Source organism: Schistocerca americana, chromosome 1 (assembly GCF_021461395.2).
Source record: "Schistocerca americana isolate TAMUIC-IGC-003095 chromosome 1, iqSchAmer2.1, whole genome shotgun sequence".
NCBI lineage: Eukaryota > Metazoa > Arthropoda > Insecta > Orthoptera > Acrididae > Schistocerca > Schistocerca americana.
The window spans coordinates 1,083,069,753-1,083,090,835 of record NC_060119.1 but is presented as its reverse complement, the minus strand read 5'-3'; the positions used below and the strand labels follow the sequence as shown (position 1 = coordinate 1,083,090,835).

The window sequence follows — 21,083 nt, the reverse complement described above, 5'->3', positions numbered from 1 at the left end:
TGCATTCCAGGTCCATAGGATGGATTATCTTCATCCTCTGCAAACTCCTCCTCCAGCTTCCTCTTGTTACTCCTCCTGTTTACTCTTGCTTGTATTTCTAGACTCTTTACAGCCCTGTCTGCAGCCCGAAGGCGTTCCTTGTCTAAAGCAAGCATCGCTCGTTGTTGTGTTCGTAGATTTTGCTACCATTTTCTTCAGTTGCAGTTACTGCAACACTGTTCCAAAAGGTGGTCATGTATGAACACTTATCACATTTCAGTTGTATTTCACTAGCAAGTCCTACGTGCATTATTATGGAGAGTTCCAGACCAACTTCACTACAATGAATACATCTTACACAGTTTGAAAAAATTCCTTTGAGAACCGACATATCAAATATTTCGTTCACATCCGATTCGCCCATAAAACATTCATAGATTTCACTCATTGAACCAAGCTTCTTCTGTGAAGTATTTTCTTTCCCACTTTGACTGCTGTGGGCAGGTGTACCTGAGAGGTTAGGTTCACTCACTTGGTTATCGTCTTTATTGTTTACAGTAATAACACATACCTTTGGCTTTCCAACATTTCTCCTTTTCTTAAAAGCCTTCAGAGGATTTCTAATAACTTTACTTTTACTCATTATTATACTTCAACAAAACAGAGACTCAAGAAACAGAATTAATTACGAATATTTTCGAGATAACGACAGAGTAAATAAACATGAAACAATCGACAATCACACCAGCGATATACATTGAACCATCACAGGTTAGCCACAACACATACTTTACCTCACATCACTAAAATGTACCTGATGAACACGGACGTTAATAATAACACCATTTGACAGCAGTTTAACAGCGCCACAGTGGGTCACGCCCATGTAGAACACATTTAAAAAAAAATTTAAAAATTGTTGTAGTCTTCGGAATTGAATAAATTACATATCTGTTCAAAGGTAATAGTCTGCAGATTCAGAAAACGCAAAAAAGTAAAATTTGAACTTTTCATGATTTTGAGCCTTACCGGAGCCCCTTAAAACCGAAATTGAAATCCGTGTGGAAGAGGCGACTTATATGTTTTCATCCCTTTCATTTGCTTCTCTAAGCCAGGGATGCCTATTACTACGTCCTCCACACACGAGCCTGTGCGATGGTCAATCGACAGCATGTTTGTGCAATCCTCCTGCGTGTATAATTTCCTAAAAGCGAAATTTAAAACTTAGCTTTGCTTTTGCTATCTTCTATAGCCACACAGTCTAAGGTATGTCAGTGGAAGTTATTCAGACATCTATCTTTTTAGTGACGCACGAATTTTTACTTTCTTTTGCAGTCAACATTTGCGCGTTCTTTTTTTAATCGAGAGTGCAACGTCCGTACTTCGCCAGTATGTTCCAAATTTTGATATTAAACAATGGTGAGTCTTTTCCGTCCTCGCCCGCATCTCGTGGTCGTGCGGTAGCGTTCTCGCTTCCCACGCCCGGGTTCCCGGGTTCGATTCCCGGCGGGGTCAGGGATTTTCTCTGCCTCGTGATGGCTGGGTGTTGTGTGCTGTCCTTAGGTTAGTTAGGTTTAAGTAGTTCTAAGTTCTAGGGGACTTATGACCACAGCAGTTGAGTCCCATAGTGCTCAGAGCCATTTGAACCATTTTTCCGTCCTTAATTCACTTGTTAGGCACATACTTCTCCCAAGTGCGATTTACAGTCAGTTTAAACTTTGCCGATAATTCCTCATATTGAAAATAAATGATGTCCATTGATTGTGCATGTTGGCTAAGAACAACTGTTTATCTGTCCTTCGTAGTAAAAATATTCTCCTAGCCCTCTTGATGGATTTACTAATTTCAGTAACGATCGTCGTATTCTAAATCCCTGTCTCTATACTGACACTGTCGTCAATGTGAGCCCTTTTTGTAGCTACAAGGTGTAAAATATTTCAGTTACAAGTGGGCTGTCGAACTAGCTGCTCAACACACTTTCCCGGAAACCTGTTCAAAACTGCTTCATAAGAGTGTCTGTCCGTATCAGCTGCGATGAATCCGTAAACGTCCCAATCTTTTCTTGATTTTGGCTGTACTTTCATAACGCCGGCATTATTCTGAAAGTACATAAGTTTTTCACTTGTTGATGACTTCTTAACTCTTAGGACATATAGAACTTCTTCCAATGCGCTTTCTGTAGTGGTATTCTAGACAATTACGTTGGATACTGCGATTTGCCGTCACTCAATTGTAACTGAACTTTAGTATTTAGAATGTTTATCTTTTCTCCGGAAAGGAATCACAAGATCGCTGCCCAGATTAATTACAAGATTGGATCGTTTTGAAAAAAATCCAGGGGACTCAAACTGTGCAACTGCTCATTCAATTAACGTTATAACTACGCTGCCAGTACCTTCTTAGGAATTTGTTCTTTAAATAGTACTCTGCCAACATTAGTAATCTCTGTAACCTCTTTAAGGGCATCGAGCAACTCATTTGCTGTAATGCAACGAATCTCAACTTGACTTTTCGTTACTCAGGCGTGTTAAAATTAATTACGTACGAATAACACCACAGAGCTGCCCTCTTTGTTCTTTAACTACGTAGCACACCAGTATATAACAGAAATTATATTCACGATAACTGTCTTACTCCACAGCACTTAGTAAGTTTTTACGATTGCCAGTCATTCTGCAGCATACACAAACGTAAAATTATACTTTCATTCATTATGGTGGCTACTCAGAAGTGCAGCCTTGCTCCACTTTCTTCCTTTAGGCGAAAGTCGGGATCACATGACGTCCTCTGTGTTCTCGTAATCACTGCCTTCTGTCCACGCCGTTCTCTCTCGCTGACTTCTTGGCAGCACCCTATTAGCTCCTCGAGTTTCTTTCAATTTCTCTTGGAAATCATAAAACTGCTTCAGCTGTATGAAAAACCTTTTTGTCGGGCTCACGACTGAGTTCGCGGAATTGTAACACACCTTCAGCTGAACATCAAGGCATAAACACATGTTGTTATTGTTGTTGTTGTTGTTGTGGTCTTCAGTCCTGAGACTGGTTTGATGCAGCTCTCCATGCTACTCTTCCTGTGCAAGCTTATTTATCTCCGAGTACCTACTGCAGCCTACATCCTTCTCAATCTGCTTAGTGTATTCATCTCTTGGTCTCCCTCTACGATTTTTAGCCTCCACACTGCCCTCGAGTACTAAATTGGTGATCCCTTGATGCCTCAGAACATGTCCTACCAACCGATCCCTTCTTCTAGTCAAGTTGTGCGACAAACTCCTCTTCTCCCCTATCCTATTCAATACCTCCTCATTAGTTATCTGATCTACCCATCTAATCTTCAGCATTCTTCTGTAGCACCACATTTCGAAAGCTTCTATTCTCTTCTTGTCTAAACTATTTATCGCCCACGTTTCACTTCCATTCATGGCTACACTCTACACAAATACTTTCAGAAACGACTTCCTGACATTTAAATCTATACTCGATGTTAACAAATTTCTCTTCTTCAGAAACGCTTTCCTTGCCATTGCCAGTCTGTATTTTATATCCTCTCTACTTCGACCATCATCAGTTATTTTGCTCCCCAAATAGCAAAACTGCTTTACTACTTTAAGTATCTCATTTCCTAATCTAATTCCCTCAGCATCACCCGACTTAATTCGACTACATTCCATTATCCTCGTTTTGCTTTTGTTGATGTTCATCTTATATCATCCTTTCAAGACACTGTCCATTCCGTTCAACTACTCTTCCAAGTCCTTTGCTGTCTCTGACAGAATTACAATGTCATCGGCGAACCTCAAAGTTTTTATTTCTTCTCCATGGATTTTAATATCTACTCCGAACTCTTCTTTTGTTTCCTATACTGCTTGCTCAATATACAGATTGAATAGCATCGGGGAGAGGCTACAACCCTGTCTCACTCCCTTCCCAATCACTGCTTCCCTTTCATGTCCCTCGGCTCTTATAACTACCATCTGCTTTCTGTACAATTTGTAAATAGCCTTTCGCTCCCTATATTTTACCTCTGCCACCTTCAGAATTTGAAAGAGAGTATCCAGTCAAAAGTTTTCTCTAAGTCTACAAATGCTAGAAACGTAGGTTTGCCTTTCCTTAATCTTTCTTCTAAGATAAGTCGTAAGCTCAGTATTGCCTCACGTTTTCCAACATTTCTACGGAATCCAAACTGATCTTCCCCGAGGTCGGCACATAACCATTACATTTGTCCTCTATTACAAGCGCATAATCTTAAACTCAGTTGTATCCGCATACCGCAGGGCATCAGATGATCAATACTGGGCGTATACGGAAAAGCGAACATTTGTCGCCAATTTAGAATGGAAACTAAACCGCTAAGGAGGCAGTACGTCGAAAATAAAAGCTGCAAAGTTACTACCTAGTCTCAGATTAATCGGTAAGACCCACAATAAAGTGTGTGACAACTAACGAAACTACGCGAACATTATGTAGTTCAGTAGCAAGTTAAAACAGGATGAAACAGAAACAACTAAGTGAGTTTATCTTAGCCATTTTTCCCCGTACACAATGTGAGGTTAGCCAACGGCTTGCCTCAGTGGTAACTCCGCTTCCCGTGAGATCACCGAAATTAAGCGCTGTCGGGCTTGGATGACAGTTGGATGGGTCACTGCCCGGGTCTGCCGAGTGCTGTTAGCAAGCGGGGTGCACTCAGCTCTTGTGAGGCCAACTGAGGAGCTACTTGATTGAGAACTAACGGCACCAGTCACGAAAACATAATGGCCGGGAGAGCGGCGTGCTGACCACACGCCCCTCCGTATCCGCATCTGGTGACGCCTAAGGGTTGGCGATGACACGGCAACAGGTCCGTATCGTTAGGCCTTTATAGCCCTGTTCGGACGGTGTTTGTTTGTACATTGTGAGGTTACTGCTGAGTCATTGTCATATCCCTGTGTATGTCAGAATGTGTTGTGTCGAGTGATCTTACCCTTCACCGATAATAAACTCGCTCCCCATACGTGACGTGAATTTAACTGCAGGCGTCGCGGAACGGATAATTTGGTGAATGTACTTTACAAAACAGGGGTCGCTCTAACGAATGTGAAACGTGGGTGCTATAATTCGCAAGATGGTAAAATAGAGAGATTCATCAAACTACTAAATGAAACTGTGGCGGTTCACTTCTGTCACCATTTCCCGCGGATTTGAATTCCTGCATAGTGAGTACACAACGGCGTATGTGCGCCGCTGGAGTAATGTTCAAAATGTTCAATTGTGTGTGAAATCTTATGGGACTTAACTGCTAAGGTCATCAGTCCCTAAGCTTACACACTACTTAACCTAGCCGGCCGCGGTGGTCTCGCGGTTCTAGGCTCTCAGTCCGGAGCCGCGCGACCGCTACGGTCGCAGGTTCGAATCCTGCCTCGGGCATGGATGTGTGTGATGTCCTTAGGTTTAAGTAGTTCTAAGTTTTAGGGGACTGATGACCAAAGATGTTAAGTCCCATAGTGCTCAGAGCCATTTGAACCATTTTTTGAACTTAACATAAATTATCCTAAGGACAAACATACACACCCATGACCGAGGGAGGACTCGAACCTTCGCCGAGTAATGTTCGCAGCGGCCGCAAGTTCTGGGAGGAAGCTCCACGGACTGGACGAGCAGCGCTGAACTCCCTGTGGCAGAAGAATTTTTCCCGTGGACCGATCAGCTTCGCATATCGGTCGAAGGAGGACGACAGTGAGACCACACCTTGCCCGGTTCCGATGGCTAATGGACCCGCATATTGAGTGCACAGGGCACGTGCATCGTGTATCGAGAGAACGTTTTTCTTGCTTGGCTTGGAAGCAGACTCACGGTAACATTCTTACACGGGCACTAAGTTGAATCAGAAGGTCAATGTACTTTATCGATTTTTCGTGATTTATGAGCAAGTGAAGTTAAAACATTTTGTAATACAACAGATAAAGGCGATGTTAATGGCCGATATTTAGTGCTTAGGATCAGAAACTTTTTTTTTCTTTAAAGCATCTCTTGGTGTTATCGAATATCATCATTTGCTACGACACGTTGTTTCCTGAGTTCATTTCTCGTTTGGCTGTGTTCAGATAATACATTCAGAGCCCAGTTCTGGCTAAAGGTTATGTATTTTTAATAAGATTTATTGGTGTAAAATTATTTGGGTCAAATGTGTGTGAATTCCGAAGGGACCCAGCTGCTAAGGTCATCGGTCCCTAGACTTACTCACTTTTTAAACTAACTTATGCAAAGAACAACACAAAATTTTTACTTGTGCGTGACGCTGAGCACTAATGAGTGATTCATCTGAGTTCCGACCAATCAGATCCGTTCTAACAGCGAATCAGTCTTCCTGCCATACTCATTTTAAAAACAATTAACCAATCGTGTGAGTTTTTACTGTTAGGGTTAAGAAACAAGCAGCTCCTGACTCCCAGCAACTATCCTATCTTCTGTTTTAGCCAACCATTCGTTCTCTACGTACATACAACACTTTCTCTTCAGCCATTCTATAATTTATTGATATCATGCAATGTCAGATGCTCTTACTATGTTTTAACAGAGTCAACAACAATGGAATTAACGTGGCGTCAGTCTGAAGGATGTGATTCCCGTGACCTTAAACACGGATGGCCTCTCATCTCACATCAATTCAGAGATTTCTTTCTGTGTACTGCACTGAATCTGGCGTTTCCCAGATTGCTGGCTTCCTGCAGAGGGCAGGATGTTGTGGTGATACTATCCCTTATTATTTCTTTGTGGTCCTTTTGTCTGACGTAGGAAAACTGCCCGCGCTAAAACACGATACAATGGCTTTCCGTCGTTTAGGTCACAACACAGACGGTGCTTCTTTGGTGGAGTTTAGCCCGCATACCGTATACAGTTCCGGACCTTGCACCTACGCTCCTCCTTTCCCTGCCAGTGTTTGTCCCGGCTCAACCTCCTCTTCTCAACCAGTACTCAACAAGATTCCCAACTACATATAGTCAGATCCTCAGAAGAAGAATTTAATATGGAAACATAGAAATTGGATGTGGCAGTCAATAACATTAATTTTCACATACTTTTACTTTAGTTTATAACTTGGGCCTAATTTAGATTGGCTGGACTTATCAATTTACTAGAATTTAATTACGGTACATGACGGTTGTGACAAAAACTATCATCTAACAATCCTCCTTTCGTCAACCTGCCGCGCGGGATTAGCCGAGCGGTCTGATGCGCTCCAGTCATGGACTGTGCGGCTGGTCCCGGCTGAGGTTCGAGTCCTCCCTCGGGCATGAGTGTATGTGTTTGTCGTTTGTCCTTAGGATAAGTGAGGTTAAGTAATGTGTAAGCTTGGGGACTGATGACCTTAGCAGTTAAGTCCCATAACATTTCACACACATTTGAACATTTTTTTCGTCCACCTGAAATTTAAGTGAGTAATACTTTTTTCTCGTTTTGATGAACACGACGGGATAGGTTTGCAGAAAGTTGAGAGAAATGCGGCTTTCCAGAAGTTGCGAGGCAATGCAAAGCTGATCGAAAACGTGTCTGAGATGCAGGTGACGGCAGGCTACAAGATGTCTCTGAGAAATGAGTTTTAGTCGTGCTGAGCAACTGCTTTCTTGCACCATCCTCTTTGAGTGTCATCGAAATTGGTGACATTGTCTAATCAATCGATCACTTAAGTTTATTTAATTATTAGATTAATGCAAGATTTCGTAACGGTTTCGTTCGCTACCACAACAATACTTTTCGAGGAAATTGTCTGCCTTCTGTCATTCGTCAAATGAAGTGCATTGCTTGTAAATGCTCCTGAAATTATGCATATTTAGAGAAACTGTATGCTACTTTCAAGTGAAAAAACAAGTACTTCTTTTTGAGTTTAACAGAACAGGAAAAAACAGCTGTTTTCATATTTAAACAGTATCTCAAGTTATTGACCCTTCCAAATTTCAACATGCTGGAAATCCGTAAAACACGGAAAGTGGCTTGAACTGTTAGTGACTTCGAGAGGAAATGAATTGGAGATAATGGAAATCTCAAAGTAAGAAAATGATTCCGTTGTTTCAAAGGGCAACATTTTGGAGGGAACGATTCTCCACGTCCAGCAAGGGCTGCGAGCTCTCAAAAAACTTTCTGAAAAGTTTAGTCCACAGTGATCTGCAATATTCAGCCAGAAATATTAGTAGTGACGTTGAATTAACAGCATATGAAATTCACATTTTGCAGACAAGGTTAGAAAGTCTACTTTAAATAAAAACTATAAAAATCAAGCATCTGTTCTTTTGTCGGCACTGAAATCGCGAACAACATCGCTTATTCGTACCCAAGATTATTCTTGGCGATAGGAAACGCCTCATATATGAACACTAAACCAAAATAAACACTACACCGCATAAATATGCCTTCCTATCCACAGCAGGCGGAACGGAGAAGGAGTCGTGCGCTACGAACTCTTTCTGTGGAGTACGACCATAGCTTTCAATAACACCCATTATCGTCGAAAATAATAAGAACGAAGCAACTGAAAAAGGTCACATTCCAAACATATCAACTGTGACACAACGTGTGATTATGATAAAAATATAGATGAAGAGCTGCACAAATTTCAAGCAGTATGGGGAACAATAAACAGAATACTTAACTTCAAAATCCAATAAAGTAAAAAGTCTAAAAGTCTGTGGCGCAAGCCTGTGACCCGCCTATTGGCCTAATAGCAGACAGAGTGTAACGTTTCTTCCCCACGGCACTAGGAGGAGGTGGCGGGCCCGTCACCCCAGCAGAATTGTACCTCCGGGAAAGTTCGCTGGCACTCACATAATAGCAGGCTGATTGAACCCTGGACGTCCTGGAGGGGCTGGAATGAGGAAAAGTCCTCTTAAACATACAAAAAAGTTCACTTAATTCAGAATCATAAACAGAAAATCACTTACCCTCAAAGAGAAAAAGGAAATAAATAACACCACGAGACCAAAGCATTCTCAACAGCTGAACTGACTGCTTCGGTAAAGAATGATGAATGATGTCTTTTGTTACTGGCTATTCGCGTTTAGTAGCCTTGATTAAGTTTGGATTTTAAGTTTTTCCATCCGTATTTTCTTCTGATTTTTCATTTCCTTTTTGGTTAGTATTTAAAGTGAGAAATGTTTAGGATTCAATTTCACATTAACTCCTACTACATTTATCATTTCGTTGGTTCCTATGCTGTGTTTTCTCAAAGTTAATGAAGAATGTATATACCAAGTACAGTTTACCAGCTGTTGTAGCAACTCCACTTGCAATTTTCTTAGTTTTTTATCTTATGATTTTACTAGTATCACGGGAACAGCTTTAATGCTGTTCACGTATTTAGTACGACGACTGCCAAATCAGAAACATCGCTAACAACGGTTTACACGTTGTGAAAACCCATCGGTCCTTGTTAACGACTTTTACACAGCTGAGAATTGATTTCTTATGTTTCATGTCAGTCTTTCACATCCTTCATAAATCAGTGATGTCAAAGACATTACCCGAAATACACTCTCTGTAGGCGGTGGGTTGTATCGATAACACACTGACAGATTTTTTGTTTGATCGTTCCACGAAACACAACTTTTAAAATTTGAAGGCATCTGGTTTGTTTTATTTTTGCAAGCATCCCTTTCAGTATCTGTGGTGTATTTATGAGAATCACCACTGCCCGAAAAATCTGTCGCGCTGTGGCATAGATCAGCATATGCTAGAATACTGTGCAAAGTGTATTCAAAGCGTGTTCGTCACACCAGTGAAGATTGCCTTGATAATTGAGCGACATATAGAGAGCGGCAGTTGTAAGTTCCGCTATGGTGGTATCAATGTAGGCTGTTCCTCAAAAGCATTGTGAAGACGAACGCTTTGATACAACCGCAAGACTACGCTTGAATTTATCACCCCAGGCGGGGCGCTTGTACTTTGATGTCGTTCTGTTTATACCAGACTGACAACATGTGAGTAGTTCCGGACTGTTTGTTCCAGATAATTTTCCTGGACTGCCTTACGACGCAATCGCAGGGGCTTTGTCCCTGTGTGCTCGTCTATAATGCTTAAGTGTCTCAAAGAAAGCGTACGGCGGTAAACCTCTGAAAGTAACAACGTTAGTATACCGTGCGCCGCATCCAGTGAATTTACACATTTAATATTTAATTTTATTCGCTCCTGGATTGTAGCCAAGTAGCCTTTACTCAATGTTGACATCTTTATGTAAAATTTATAGCTGTCATAAACCAGAAGTCTGATTTCAACAAATCAGTGTTTTAGTAGGTATGGCACTGTAGGAGGTGGTATGTTACTGCCGTCCTCGGACTTTCTAACTGATTTACCAGTTATAAGAGGACCCTTAGTTTAACGTGAATGCCTAATCAAAGTGGAACTCGGAACCTTTCACTTTAAGAGGCGCAGAAAGAGAAAGTGGGACACATATCCGATAAGTCACAACGTGCATGAAAGTTTGTGTTAAGCAGTCATGACGCACCCTCATTGAAGAGTACTGTGACAAAAAATAAGAAGACTACAACTGCAGAAGTCACTGCAGAATTCAATTTTGCAGTCGTGAATACTGCCAGCACCAAAACAACACGAAGGAAGCGCCATAAGCAGGGAACTGCAGGGTGAACTGGAATTCTAAAGCCATTCATCTGTGATGGAAAGGCCCGTAACAGGAAAACAGAAGTCATAAAACCTGGACTGTGGATCAATGGAAGAGAGTCCTTTGGTCGATGAGCCTCGTATCACACTGTTACCAACATCTGGCCAAGCTTACGTTCCAGGAGTGAAAAGTAGCGGGGGTTCGGTAATGATTCAAGCAGCCATATCGTTGTATTCCATGGGCGCCATGGATACTCTGCGGGGTCGCGTTACTGTCGAGGCTAATGTGACAATTTTGCCTCATGGGGTCAATACCATGGTACCTTGGTGTTCCCCAATGGTCATGCTGTCTTCGAAGGCAACAGGGCCCCTATTCACACAGCTCGCATAATCCAGAATTAGTTTTGTCAGCACGAGGATGAACTGTCGCATCTCCTTCGGTCACCACAGTCACATCTCGGTATTACTGAAACTTTGTGTTCTACTTTGAAGAGAAGGGTACCTGATCGCTATTCACCTCCATCATCTTTATCTGGACTTGCCACTATTTTGTAAGTGGAATGGTATAAGATACACCTAAAAATTATACAGCACCTGTATTTATCCATTCCGAGATGAGTGGAAGGGCCAGCCGGTGTGGCCGAGCGGTTTTAGGCGCTTCAGTCTGGAACCGCGCGACCGCTACGGTCGCAGGTTCGAATCCTACCTCGGGCATGGATGTGTGTGATGTTCTTAGGTTAGTTAGGTTTAAGTAGTTCTAAGTTCTAGGGGAGTGATGACATCAGATGTTAATCCCATAGTGCTCAGAGCCATTTGAACCATTTGGACCGAGTGGAAGTTGTTTTGAATGCCGGCGGGTTCCCTGCTCCATATTAGGAATGGTAATGTGGCGGGGAGGAATACGACAACAGTCATTCAAATTTTGCAGTGCACTCGAAGTTATATAGTTATCATCTCACAAACATAGGAAAAGATGCCGTAGCGATCAAAAGTGCGGAGTAAATATTGCAAAACAATTACATCAAAATATTAACTGCATCTACATCATACTCAAATTTTCATTACTTACACTGTAAATACTGAAACCATATTCTGATGTCGCAGGCAAGATTTGTTTCAATGAGATAACTTTCGTTTTCTGTTCAGACAGAGAATGTATCACACACAGTTAATATCGAAAGCTTACACGGGTGTAACTATCCGGAAACAGAAGTAAAGACATTCCAGTACACGTGAGTCCACAAAGAGGCGATTGCGAGACAGCTGATTGTGTGATTACGGGACGACAGTGGCTGAGTATGAAATAGAACCCTAGTTAGCACAAATGTATTTGAAATGTAATCATGTTAGTTAAGTCCCCATCTACCTTGCCTCAAATTTTATCCGTGGCCCAAGGTAGAGGAATGTGGTAGAAATATGTTGGAGCACATTCTGCTGCTGATGTGTGGCGTTTAACCACTCCCAAACTATCTAAGATGGATGGGTCGAGCAGGGCCTACACTTTTGTCTCACAGCTCATCTGATCTCAGTCCAGGGATTTTTCTGCCTGGAGCCATCCCATCAGTGAAGTGTATAGCACTGCCGTTGATACGATTGAAGGCCGGCCAGTGTGGCCACGCGGTTAAAGGCGCTTCAGTCTGGAACCGCGCGACCGCTACGGTCGCAGGTTCGAATCCTGCCTCGGGCATGGATGTGTGTGATGTCCTTAGGTTAGTTAGGTTTAAGTCGTTCTAAGTTCTAGGGGACTCATGACCTCAGATGTTAAGTCCCATAGTGCTCAGAGCCATTTGAACCATTTGATACGATTGAAGAACTGGAACTGCGAATTGTGCACTCATGAGCTGTTTGTATGAATTAGTAACTCAGTGCAAAGACGAGTGCAGCATTGCATTAAAATGCAAAGAAGACAAATGAAACACTCCCTTTAAAAAGTACAGTACAAGGAAAAGATGCAAAAATTTCTATTTCAGGTCTGCAGGGACTTTCGAGTCCAATAGTCGCTACTCTTTTTGAAATATGCCAGGAGAAATGGAATACACACTAACTATTACTCCTGTTTCACTCTTACCTCACTCTACGCGAAGTAAGTAACCCAGGAGTAGTGCCAGTTATTATCCATGAAACTAACGCAACCTGACATATACTGTATCATAGACGAGTGATGCTACCCTGAGGTATCGAAATGAAGAAGTTAGTAATTAATGTAACTCTCCTTGCACTCTCAGCAGCCATGTGTGCAATGTCGACAGTCTGGAATACTTCTCACACTTTATCAAGGCCCTTATATTAAATTACACAACTGTTAAACACAGCTCGACTGCATGGTGATGATATCCACTGCCCAGAGACGTTCATTATGCACAGAATATGATTAGGAATTGACTTAAAATCTATTGCTTTCGGGGAAACATTTAGAGCATATGTGCAAGACGGGAGACATTTGAAAGACAACTCTGATCAAAACTGTGAATTTACTACAATTTTTAATAACCCACATGGAATGCAAGACCTAACGTTAGATTAACCATGAAACTCATACAGCCCTAATTTCTATAAGTCAGGCTTACACGAAGTTGAGGGGGAACGCCAACATGAATGATCTGAAAAGTTCTAACGTGGAAGTTACAAATCCAGACAAAAAGAGGAATGACCCTGCATTATTCTATAACTAATCACACGGAACTAGATAACGAAAAGTAAGAAAACTTGCGTCTCCACTATAGCAAATGGTCGTGCTGCAAAGGGGGTAAGGGCCAATCAAAACTTTCTCACCGAATATAATAATTTCGATGATATTTGAAAATCACGTAAAACAAGGTTTATTTTGCAGAGAATTGTTCGTCTTGCTCATTAACAAGCAACCTACACGCTGTATGTTCACTCTGTGCAAACTTTGGGGTTAAACTATTCAAAAACCCTTGCTTCGGTAAAAAAGAAACAAAATTCAACTCTAGCGACCGGAGCACACAACACACGAGCTAATCACTAAAGGCTCTAACTCTGACCGTGTTTTTGCAAACTTTAACAGTCTGGCAGCAGCTGCCGGCCGAGAAACAGCCCCAACAGGGAAGTAACCGATTTTGCTACATTTTACGAGTTCCTTAGCAGGAGCAAATTATGTAGTTTCATCTGTTAACTTTAATAGTTTAGGTTTTGAATTTCTGCTTCTTAATTTAATATTTAATAGACCCAGTTCTTGCGTTTTTGTTTGTGCCAGAAATTAACTGATTTTGTAATATTTTACAAGTTCCAAATCAGGAGCGAATTATTTAGTCTCACCTGTGTGCTTTGGTAGTTTAGTTTTCGAATCTCTGCGTGTTAATTTAATTTACTAGACCAATTTTGCGTTTCGTCATTGTCTGCAGCAGACTTCCATTGCGCTTGTCGACAGTCGTTTGTTTGTTCGTGTAGTGCAGCTTTCCACGGTCTTAAGTATGGATGTGAACTGTGATTACTGTGTGTCGGATGCAAGCTGAGCTGGTGACACTTCACTCTCAGCTCCAGGCTGTGATGGCTTCGTTTACAAAGCTTGAGGCTGCAGTGGATGGACACCACTGTTGTGGATCGGCCGTAGGGGCCCAACGAACGTCCAGCACGACGCTTGAGTCCGCCGATCGGTCTGCAGAGCTAGCAAGCCAAGTTACTGCTCACCTGAGGTTTAGCTCTCACCTGTGGTCAAGTGCGAGGTTGCCTAAGGATTCAGGTTCACGTCTCATCTGCGTCTGACAATGTCCCTCGGCCAGATGCACTCGTTTGTCCTCTTTCAGAGAAAACCTCTCAGCATGCAAGAACTGGGCAGTCACAGAGGGTGGGGTTATTGGTAGTTGGGAGCTACAATGTTACACGCATTGTGGGGCACCTTAGCGACATGGATGTCAAGGAGGGAAAGAAAGCCAGTGTGCACTCCATGTGAATAACGGGTGGAGTCATTACAGACATGGAATAGGACCTTCCAGTTGCCATGAAGAGCACAGGGTGCAGCCAGCTGTAGGTGATGGCTACGTCGGTGCCAATGATATGTGTCACTTTGGATCGGGAGAGGTCACCTCTGGTTTCGAGCGGCTATCTGATGAGGTAAAGGCAGCCAGACTTGCTTGCGAGATGAAAACAGAACTCACCATTTGCAGCATACTCGTCAGGGCAGATTGCGGACCTCTGGTACAGAGCACAGTGGAGGGTCTGAATCAAAGAGCCAGACGGTTCTGTGATCGTGTAGGCTGCAGATTCCTCGTCGTGCACCATAGGATGGTGGAGTTTAGAGATTCGCTAAATAGGTCAGGAGTCCATTACACGCAGGAGGCAGCTACACGCATAGCGGAGTCTGTGTGGCGTGGACTGGGTGGATTTGTAGGTTAGAAGGTCCCTGGAAAACAAATAAAAGGCTTCAGTCTCAAAGGGTGCAGATCGAACAGAGGAAGAACGTAGATCCAGGAACCATCGGCATAACCGTTGTAAACTGTCGTAGCTGTGTTGGGGAAGTACCAGACCTGAATGCGCTGATAGAAAGCAGTTAATGGTCAAATAGTTATAGGCACTGAAAGCTCGATGAAGCTGGAGATAAGTTCAGCCAAAATTCTTGCGAAGGCTCTAACAGTTTTGAGAAAGGATAGGCTAAGTACAATTGGTGGTGTCGTGTTTGTTGGTGTTGAAAGTAATTTATCTTGTAGCGAAATTGAAGGAGATAGTTCCTGTGTGTTAGTATGGGTAGAGATCGTTCTTAGAAACCGGAATAAAATAATAATTGGACCCTCTTACCGACCTCCCAACTCAGATGATACAACTGCTGCAAAATTCAAAGAAAACTAAGTTTAATTTTAAACACGTATCTGACTCACACAATTATAATTAATGCTAACTGTAATTTACCCTCGACGTGTTGGTGAATATACATGTTTAAACACGAATGTACCAATAAAACATCATCCGAAGATGCGCTAAATTCATTCACTGAAAATTATTTTGAGTAATTAGTTCATGAGCGCACTCGAACATAAAAGCCTTCTTGAATATAAAAGCCCTGTCCAATGTAAATGGTTGTGAAAACACACTTGCCCTCTCAGCAATAAATAATCCTGAGCTAGTAACGAGTATCAGGACGGATACAGGGATTAGTGAACATAGGGTTATCGTAGTGAAACTAAATATCGTAACTCCCAAATCCATCAAAAATAAACGAGAAATATGTCTGTTCCAAAAACCAGATAAAAATTCACTAGACACGTTCCTAAGAGACAATCTCCACTCCTTTCAAATTAACCGCGTCAGTGTAGACCAGATGTGGCTTGAATTCAAAGAAATGGTATTGACAGCAATTGGGAAATTTATACCAAACAAATTACAAATAACGGAGCTGATTCCCCATGGTGCAAAAAACGGGTCAGGACACTGTTGCAGAAACAACGACGAAAGCTTGCCAAATTTAAACGAATGCAAAATCCCCAAGATTTATCGATATTTTATATCTCCAACATGAACATGGTCCTACTCTGAACATACACACACACACACACACACACACACACACACACACACACACACACACATTATAGTCGACTACACTAACCAGATACGCTTCTGCATACGGCTCTCATACTTCGCGAGTGAATAATATCTGCAGGCGCGAGTATAGCCAAAACCTTTCGAATCATGTGGCTGAACCTGCACTTCGGATCCTTCCAGCTGTTGGTGCCAAACTATTTTACTTTTTACAGTTAAATAGGCCGTTTATCACAGGTGTCTTTTTTCTGTATGGCCCACCACCCAAAGAAACTTTCGCCACAAGGGAAGTAAACAATTGTAAATAATAACTAAACAAATGTAGTCTCAATGCGAAAATCTGTCGGAAGATGAACCTGACTGTTCGTAACCGGTAACAGCGCTATATTTACAAAAACATAGCATTGTTAACAGTGGCTGTTTGCTGTTTTCTCCTTTGCGATAATCAACTGGTGTGTAAAAGTGTTATTTCAAAAATTTTGTAAAAGAGTTTCAGACCTCAGCCAATTTCAAACAATATGGACAAATTGAACTTCCACACTCACGTGGGCAAATATTTCTTTGGCCTCAGATAAGAAAAGAAAATGTAGGAGGTGTTTAACGCTTTTGAACTGATCTACAGATTCGAACCTAACAGGGAATTTTCGTTTGTTCGTGCCAGCCGTGTCGCAGTGCCTGCGCATGCTGGGCCCCACCTTCGGGTTCGTGGTGGCCTCGTACGCCCTGCGGCTGTACGTCGCACCAGGACTGACGCCCGTCATCGACAACGACGACCCGCGCTGGATCGGCGCCTGGTGGCTGGGTGAGTAGCCGAGCAGCCGCACTTCTTCCCTCCAACTAAGCATGCTGTACGTACGCACATCGACCGCAGTCCGTCAGCACAAACCAAGCGGTATTCCAGTCCTCTGCATTGCCCTTCCCCATGAGTGGAATCAACTGCGAACAGTTATAGAACCACGTCCTCATTAACTGTTTCGTTGCAGTGGAATAGATTTTTCTTACTACAGGTTTTGAATCCTTCATACGACGGTTGCCTTGTAATTAAGATTTACATTGTACAATAATATTGCGTTCATAAATACAGTCTCATTTTAGGTAACGCTTATTGCTTCCAAGACATTAGTGAAAACTGGATGATTCATCTCGACTTCTTTATGCCACTATTATTACCCTTTGTGCTATATACTGGGCTGGCCTTGCTTTACACCACATTCACAAGGTGATCAGAGATCATGGAAAGAAATTTAAGATTGAACATTATAGGAGATCGCTGAAAATCGTACTATGAAATGATATATACACTACTGGCCATTAAATTTGCTACACCACGAAGATGACGTGCTACAGACGTGAAATTTAACCGACAGGAAGACGATGCTGCGATATATAAATGATTAGCTTTTCAGAGCATTCACACAAGGCTGGCGCCGGTGGCGACACTTACAACGTGCTGACATGAGGAAAGTTTCCAACCGATTTCTCATACACAAACAGCAGTTGGCCGGCGCTGCCTGGTGAAACGTTGTTGTGATGCCTCGTGTAAGGAGGAGAAATGCGCACCATCACGTTTCCGACTTTGATAAAGGTCGGATTGTAGCCTATCGCGATTGCGGTTTATCGTATCGCGACATTGCTGCTCGCGTTGGTCGAGATCCAATGACTGTCAGCAAAATACGGAATCGGTGGGTTCAGGAGGGTAATACGGAATGCCGTGCTGGATCCCAATCTCATCGTATCACTAGCAGTCGAGATGACAGGCATCTTATCCGCATAGCTGTAACGGATCCTGCAGCCACGTCTCGATCCCTGAGTCAGCAGATGGGGACGTTTGCAAGACAACAACCATCTGCACGAACAGTTCGACGACGTTTGCAGCAGCATGGACTATCAGGTCTGAGACCATAGCTGCGGTTACCCTTGACGCTGCATCACAGACAGCAGCGCTTGCGATGGTGTACTCAACGACGAACCTGGGTGCACGAATGGCAAAACGTCATTTTTTCGGATGAATCCACGTTCTGTTTACAGCATCATGATGGTCACATCCGGGTTTGGCGATATCGCGGTGAACGCACATTGGAAGCGTGTATTCGTCATCGTCATACTGGCGTATCACCCGGCGTGATGGTATGGGGTGCCATTGGCCATTTCAGATGTGTTATGATCCGTGGTTTTACCCTTCAATCGATCCCTGCGAAACCCTACATTTCAGCAGGATAATGCACGACCGCATGTTACAGGTCCTGTATGGGCCTTTCTGGATACAGAGAATGTTCGACTGCTGACCTGGCCGGCACATTCTCCAGATCTCTCACCAACTGAAAACGTCTGGTCAATGGCGGCCGAGCAACTGGCTCGTTATGATACGCCAGTCACTACTCTTGATGAACTGTGGTATCGTGTTGAAGCTGTATGGGCAGCTGTACCTGTACACGCCACCCAAGTTCTGTTTGACTCAATGCTCAGGCGTATCAAGGCCGTTATTACGGCCAGAGGTGGTTGTTCTGGGTACTGATTTCTCAGGATCTATGCATCCAAATCGCGTGAAAATGTAATCACATGTCAGTACTAGTATAATATATTTGTCCAATGAATGCCCGTTTATCATCTGCATTTCTTCTTGGTGTAGCAATTTTAATGGCCAGTAGTGTATTTTGTAGTCTAGTATCATAGGTAAACACATCATCACACATCAAGAAACCTTATGAACGCATCAACAACATACAAAAAAAAATCTAACGGATGCTACATGTAAGATGCAATGTAGAATCCAGTAACGGCAGAAATTTTGCAAAGTAAGAAAGCTGAGCTACGCCCAGGCTGTTGGTCTGGATTTTAGGCTGCATGTTCAGTCTTGAGGTGATAATGAAATAGACCAATATATATGCAAGGTGTTCGAAGATTTGCGATACATATTTCTAAAGGGGAGAGAGTAAATAAAATTTTGAATAAGAAACCCATGTTTCGAAAGTTCTGTTCCCGTTCTAAGACGGTTTCACTAGAGTTGTTTAATCCTTCCTTTTCTGCTTGAGGAACTGAACAATGCGTGACACAGTACAATTATTAAGCAAAAGTTCGAAAGAAGACGTAACAAAACACCCATTTATCACGTAAGCTCATTTGTATGGATTAACTCTTAAACCCTACTTGTTTATGTTATTCCAAAACAAAAGAGGACCCAGCATACCGTGCGTACAGAACAATAGTGATGCATTACAACAGCGGCTCGATGTGACAACCACCGACGTTGAAACAGACATTGTACCTACGAAGCATGTTATGGTGTACACTCGCCATCCCACATGGCGTCTCTTCGATTCTACAGTGCACCGGCCAGATCTCGCGCCAGTAGATCTTCCTATGTCTCAACAGGATCTCATAGATTAAACTTTACATACGGTCCCACAACAAGTGCTACACGTCATACTGTCTACACTACTTCATACAAGGACAAGCAACTAAGAGACTTCCCCTTTCTCTCAGCAGACGTAGACGCACTACACATCTGAATTGAAGCTGTCGCATAACGGAAACGGTACGTTTCTGGACGGGGATTCCGATTCAAAATATTATGTACTCATTCCGCTCTACAAGTCCTAGAAGTTTGTAACGGGAATTTCCGAACACCCTGTATATTATGAAAGTGGCGTGAACCACCTTAGTTATTCACACATATGGCTGAAGGTATGAACAGAAGGGACTGATGCGTTGATGACGTTGCCGCACATGGATTCCTCCCACAACAAATTTTGAAAACGACAGAAATCTTTGGAAACAGCTCAGCGAAAAAAGTAGATTAACTTTTTCTCGACACACAACAATTCAAAAAACTCGACAATTTTGTATACAACCAAATACAAGAACCTAAAGGCCACAAGTTCGTTTAGATCAGAAACAGCCAAAAGTTCTGTACGTGTGCTGTGCTGTGATACACGTCCTAATCTCTCTCCCCTGCGTGCACAATTCCCCTGTTACCCCACGCTGTCTGAATGGAAAGAGGAGGAAACTGCGAACGCGCTGCATCAAGTGGCAACGTGATACGTCTCACATGCGACTTAGTACAGATTTCATATTTCTCAGCGGCATAGATCTCAAACAAAACAAACTTTCAGTTTAATAACTTTTTTGGCGCACTGGAAACATAATAAAATCTACATCTGGCACAAAGTGCCGGCGTATGGACAGACGCAGGTAGTGTTGCAGATTTTCGTCACCCATTTTGCCACATAATCGTGAGTTATGTAATTTCATAATCCGAAAAAGCCCTTCACACACATACACTATGTGATCAAAAGCATCCGGACATCCCCCAAAACATACGTTCTTCATATCAGGTGCATTGTACTGCCACCTACTGCCAGGTACTCCATATCGGTGACCTCAGTAGTCATTAGACATTGTGAGACCGCATAATGGGGTGCTCCGCGGAACTCACGGACTTCGAATGCGGTCATGTGATTGGATACCACTTGTGTCATACGTCTGTAGGTGAGATTTCCACGCTCCTAAGCTTCCCTAGGTCCACTGTTTACTACGTGATAGTGAAGTGGAAACGTGAAGGGATACGTACAGCACAAAAACGTACCGGCCGACCTCGTCTGCTGACTGAAACAGACGGCCAAGAGTTGAAGAGGGCCGTAACGTGTAAAAGGCAGACATCTATCCAGACCATCACACAGGAATTCCAAACTGCATCAGGATCCACTGCAAGTACGTACTATGAAAGTTAGGCGGGAGGTGAGAAAACGTGGATTTCATGGTCGAGCGGCTCCTCATAATCCACACATCACGCCGGTAAATACCAAACGACGCCTCGCTTGGTGTAAGGACCGTAAACATTGGACGATTGTACAGTGGAAAAACGATGTGTGAAGTGACGAATCACAGTACACAATGTAGCTATCCGATGTCAGGGTGTGGGTATGGCGAATGCCCGATGAACGTCATCTGCCAGCGTGTGTAGTGCCAACAGTAAAATCCGGAGGCGGTGGTGTTCCGGTGTGGTCGTGTTTTTCATGCAGGGGCTTG

At 42.8% G+C, this 21,083-nt stretch overlaps 1 protein-coding gene across 1 annotated transcript in view; it reads left to right on the top strand.

Annotated features, from left to right (window-relative positions):
* LOC124550210 (solute carrier organic anion transporter family member 74D-like) overlaps nt 1-21,083 on the top strand; it is a 262,534-nt gene that overhangs the window by 111,169 nt on the left and 130,282 nt on the right. Inside the window, exon 6 of the mRNA XM_047125295.1 lies at nt 16,717-16,857. Within this exon, the coding sequence (XP_046981251.1) occupies nt 16,717-16,857 (141 nt within the window). The remainder of the gene's footprint in view (nt 1-16,716; nt 16,858-21,083) is intronic.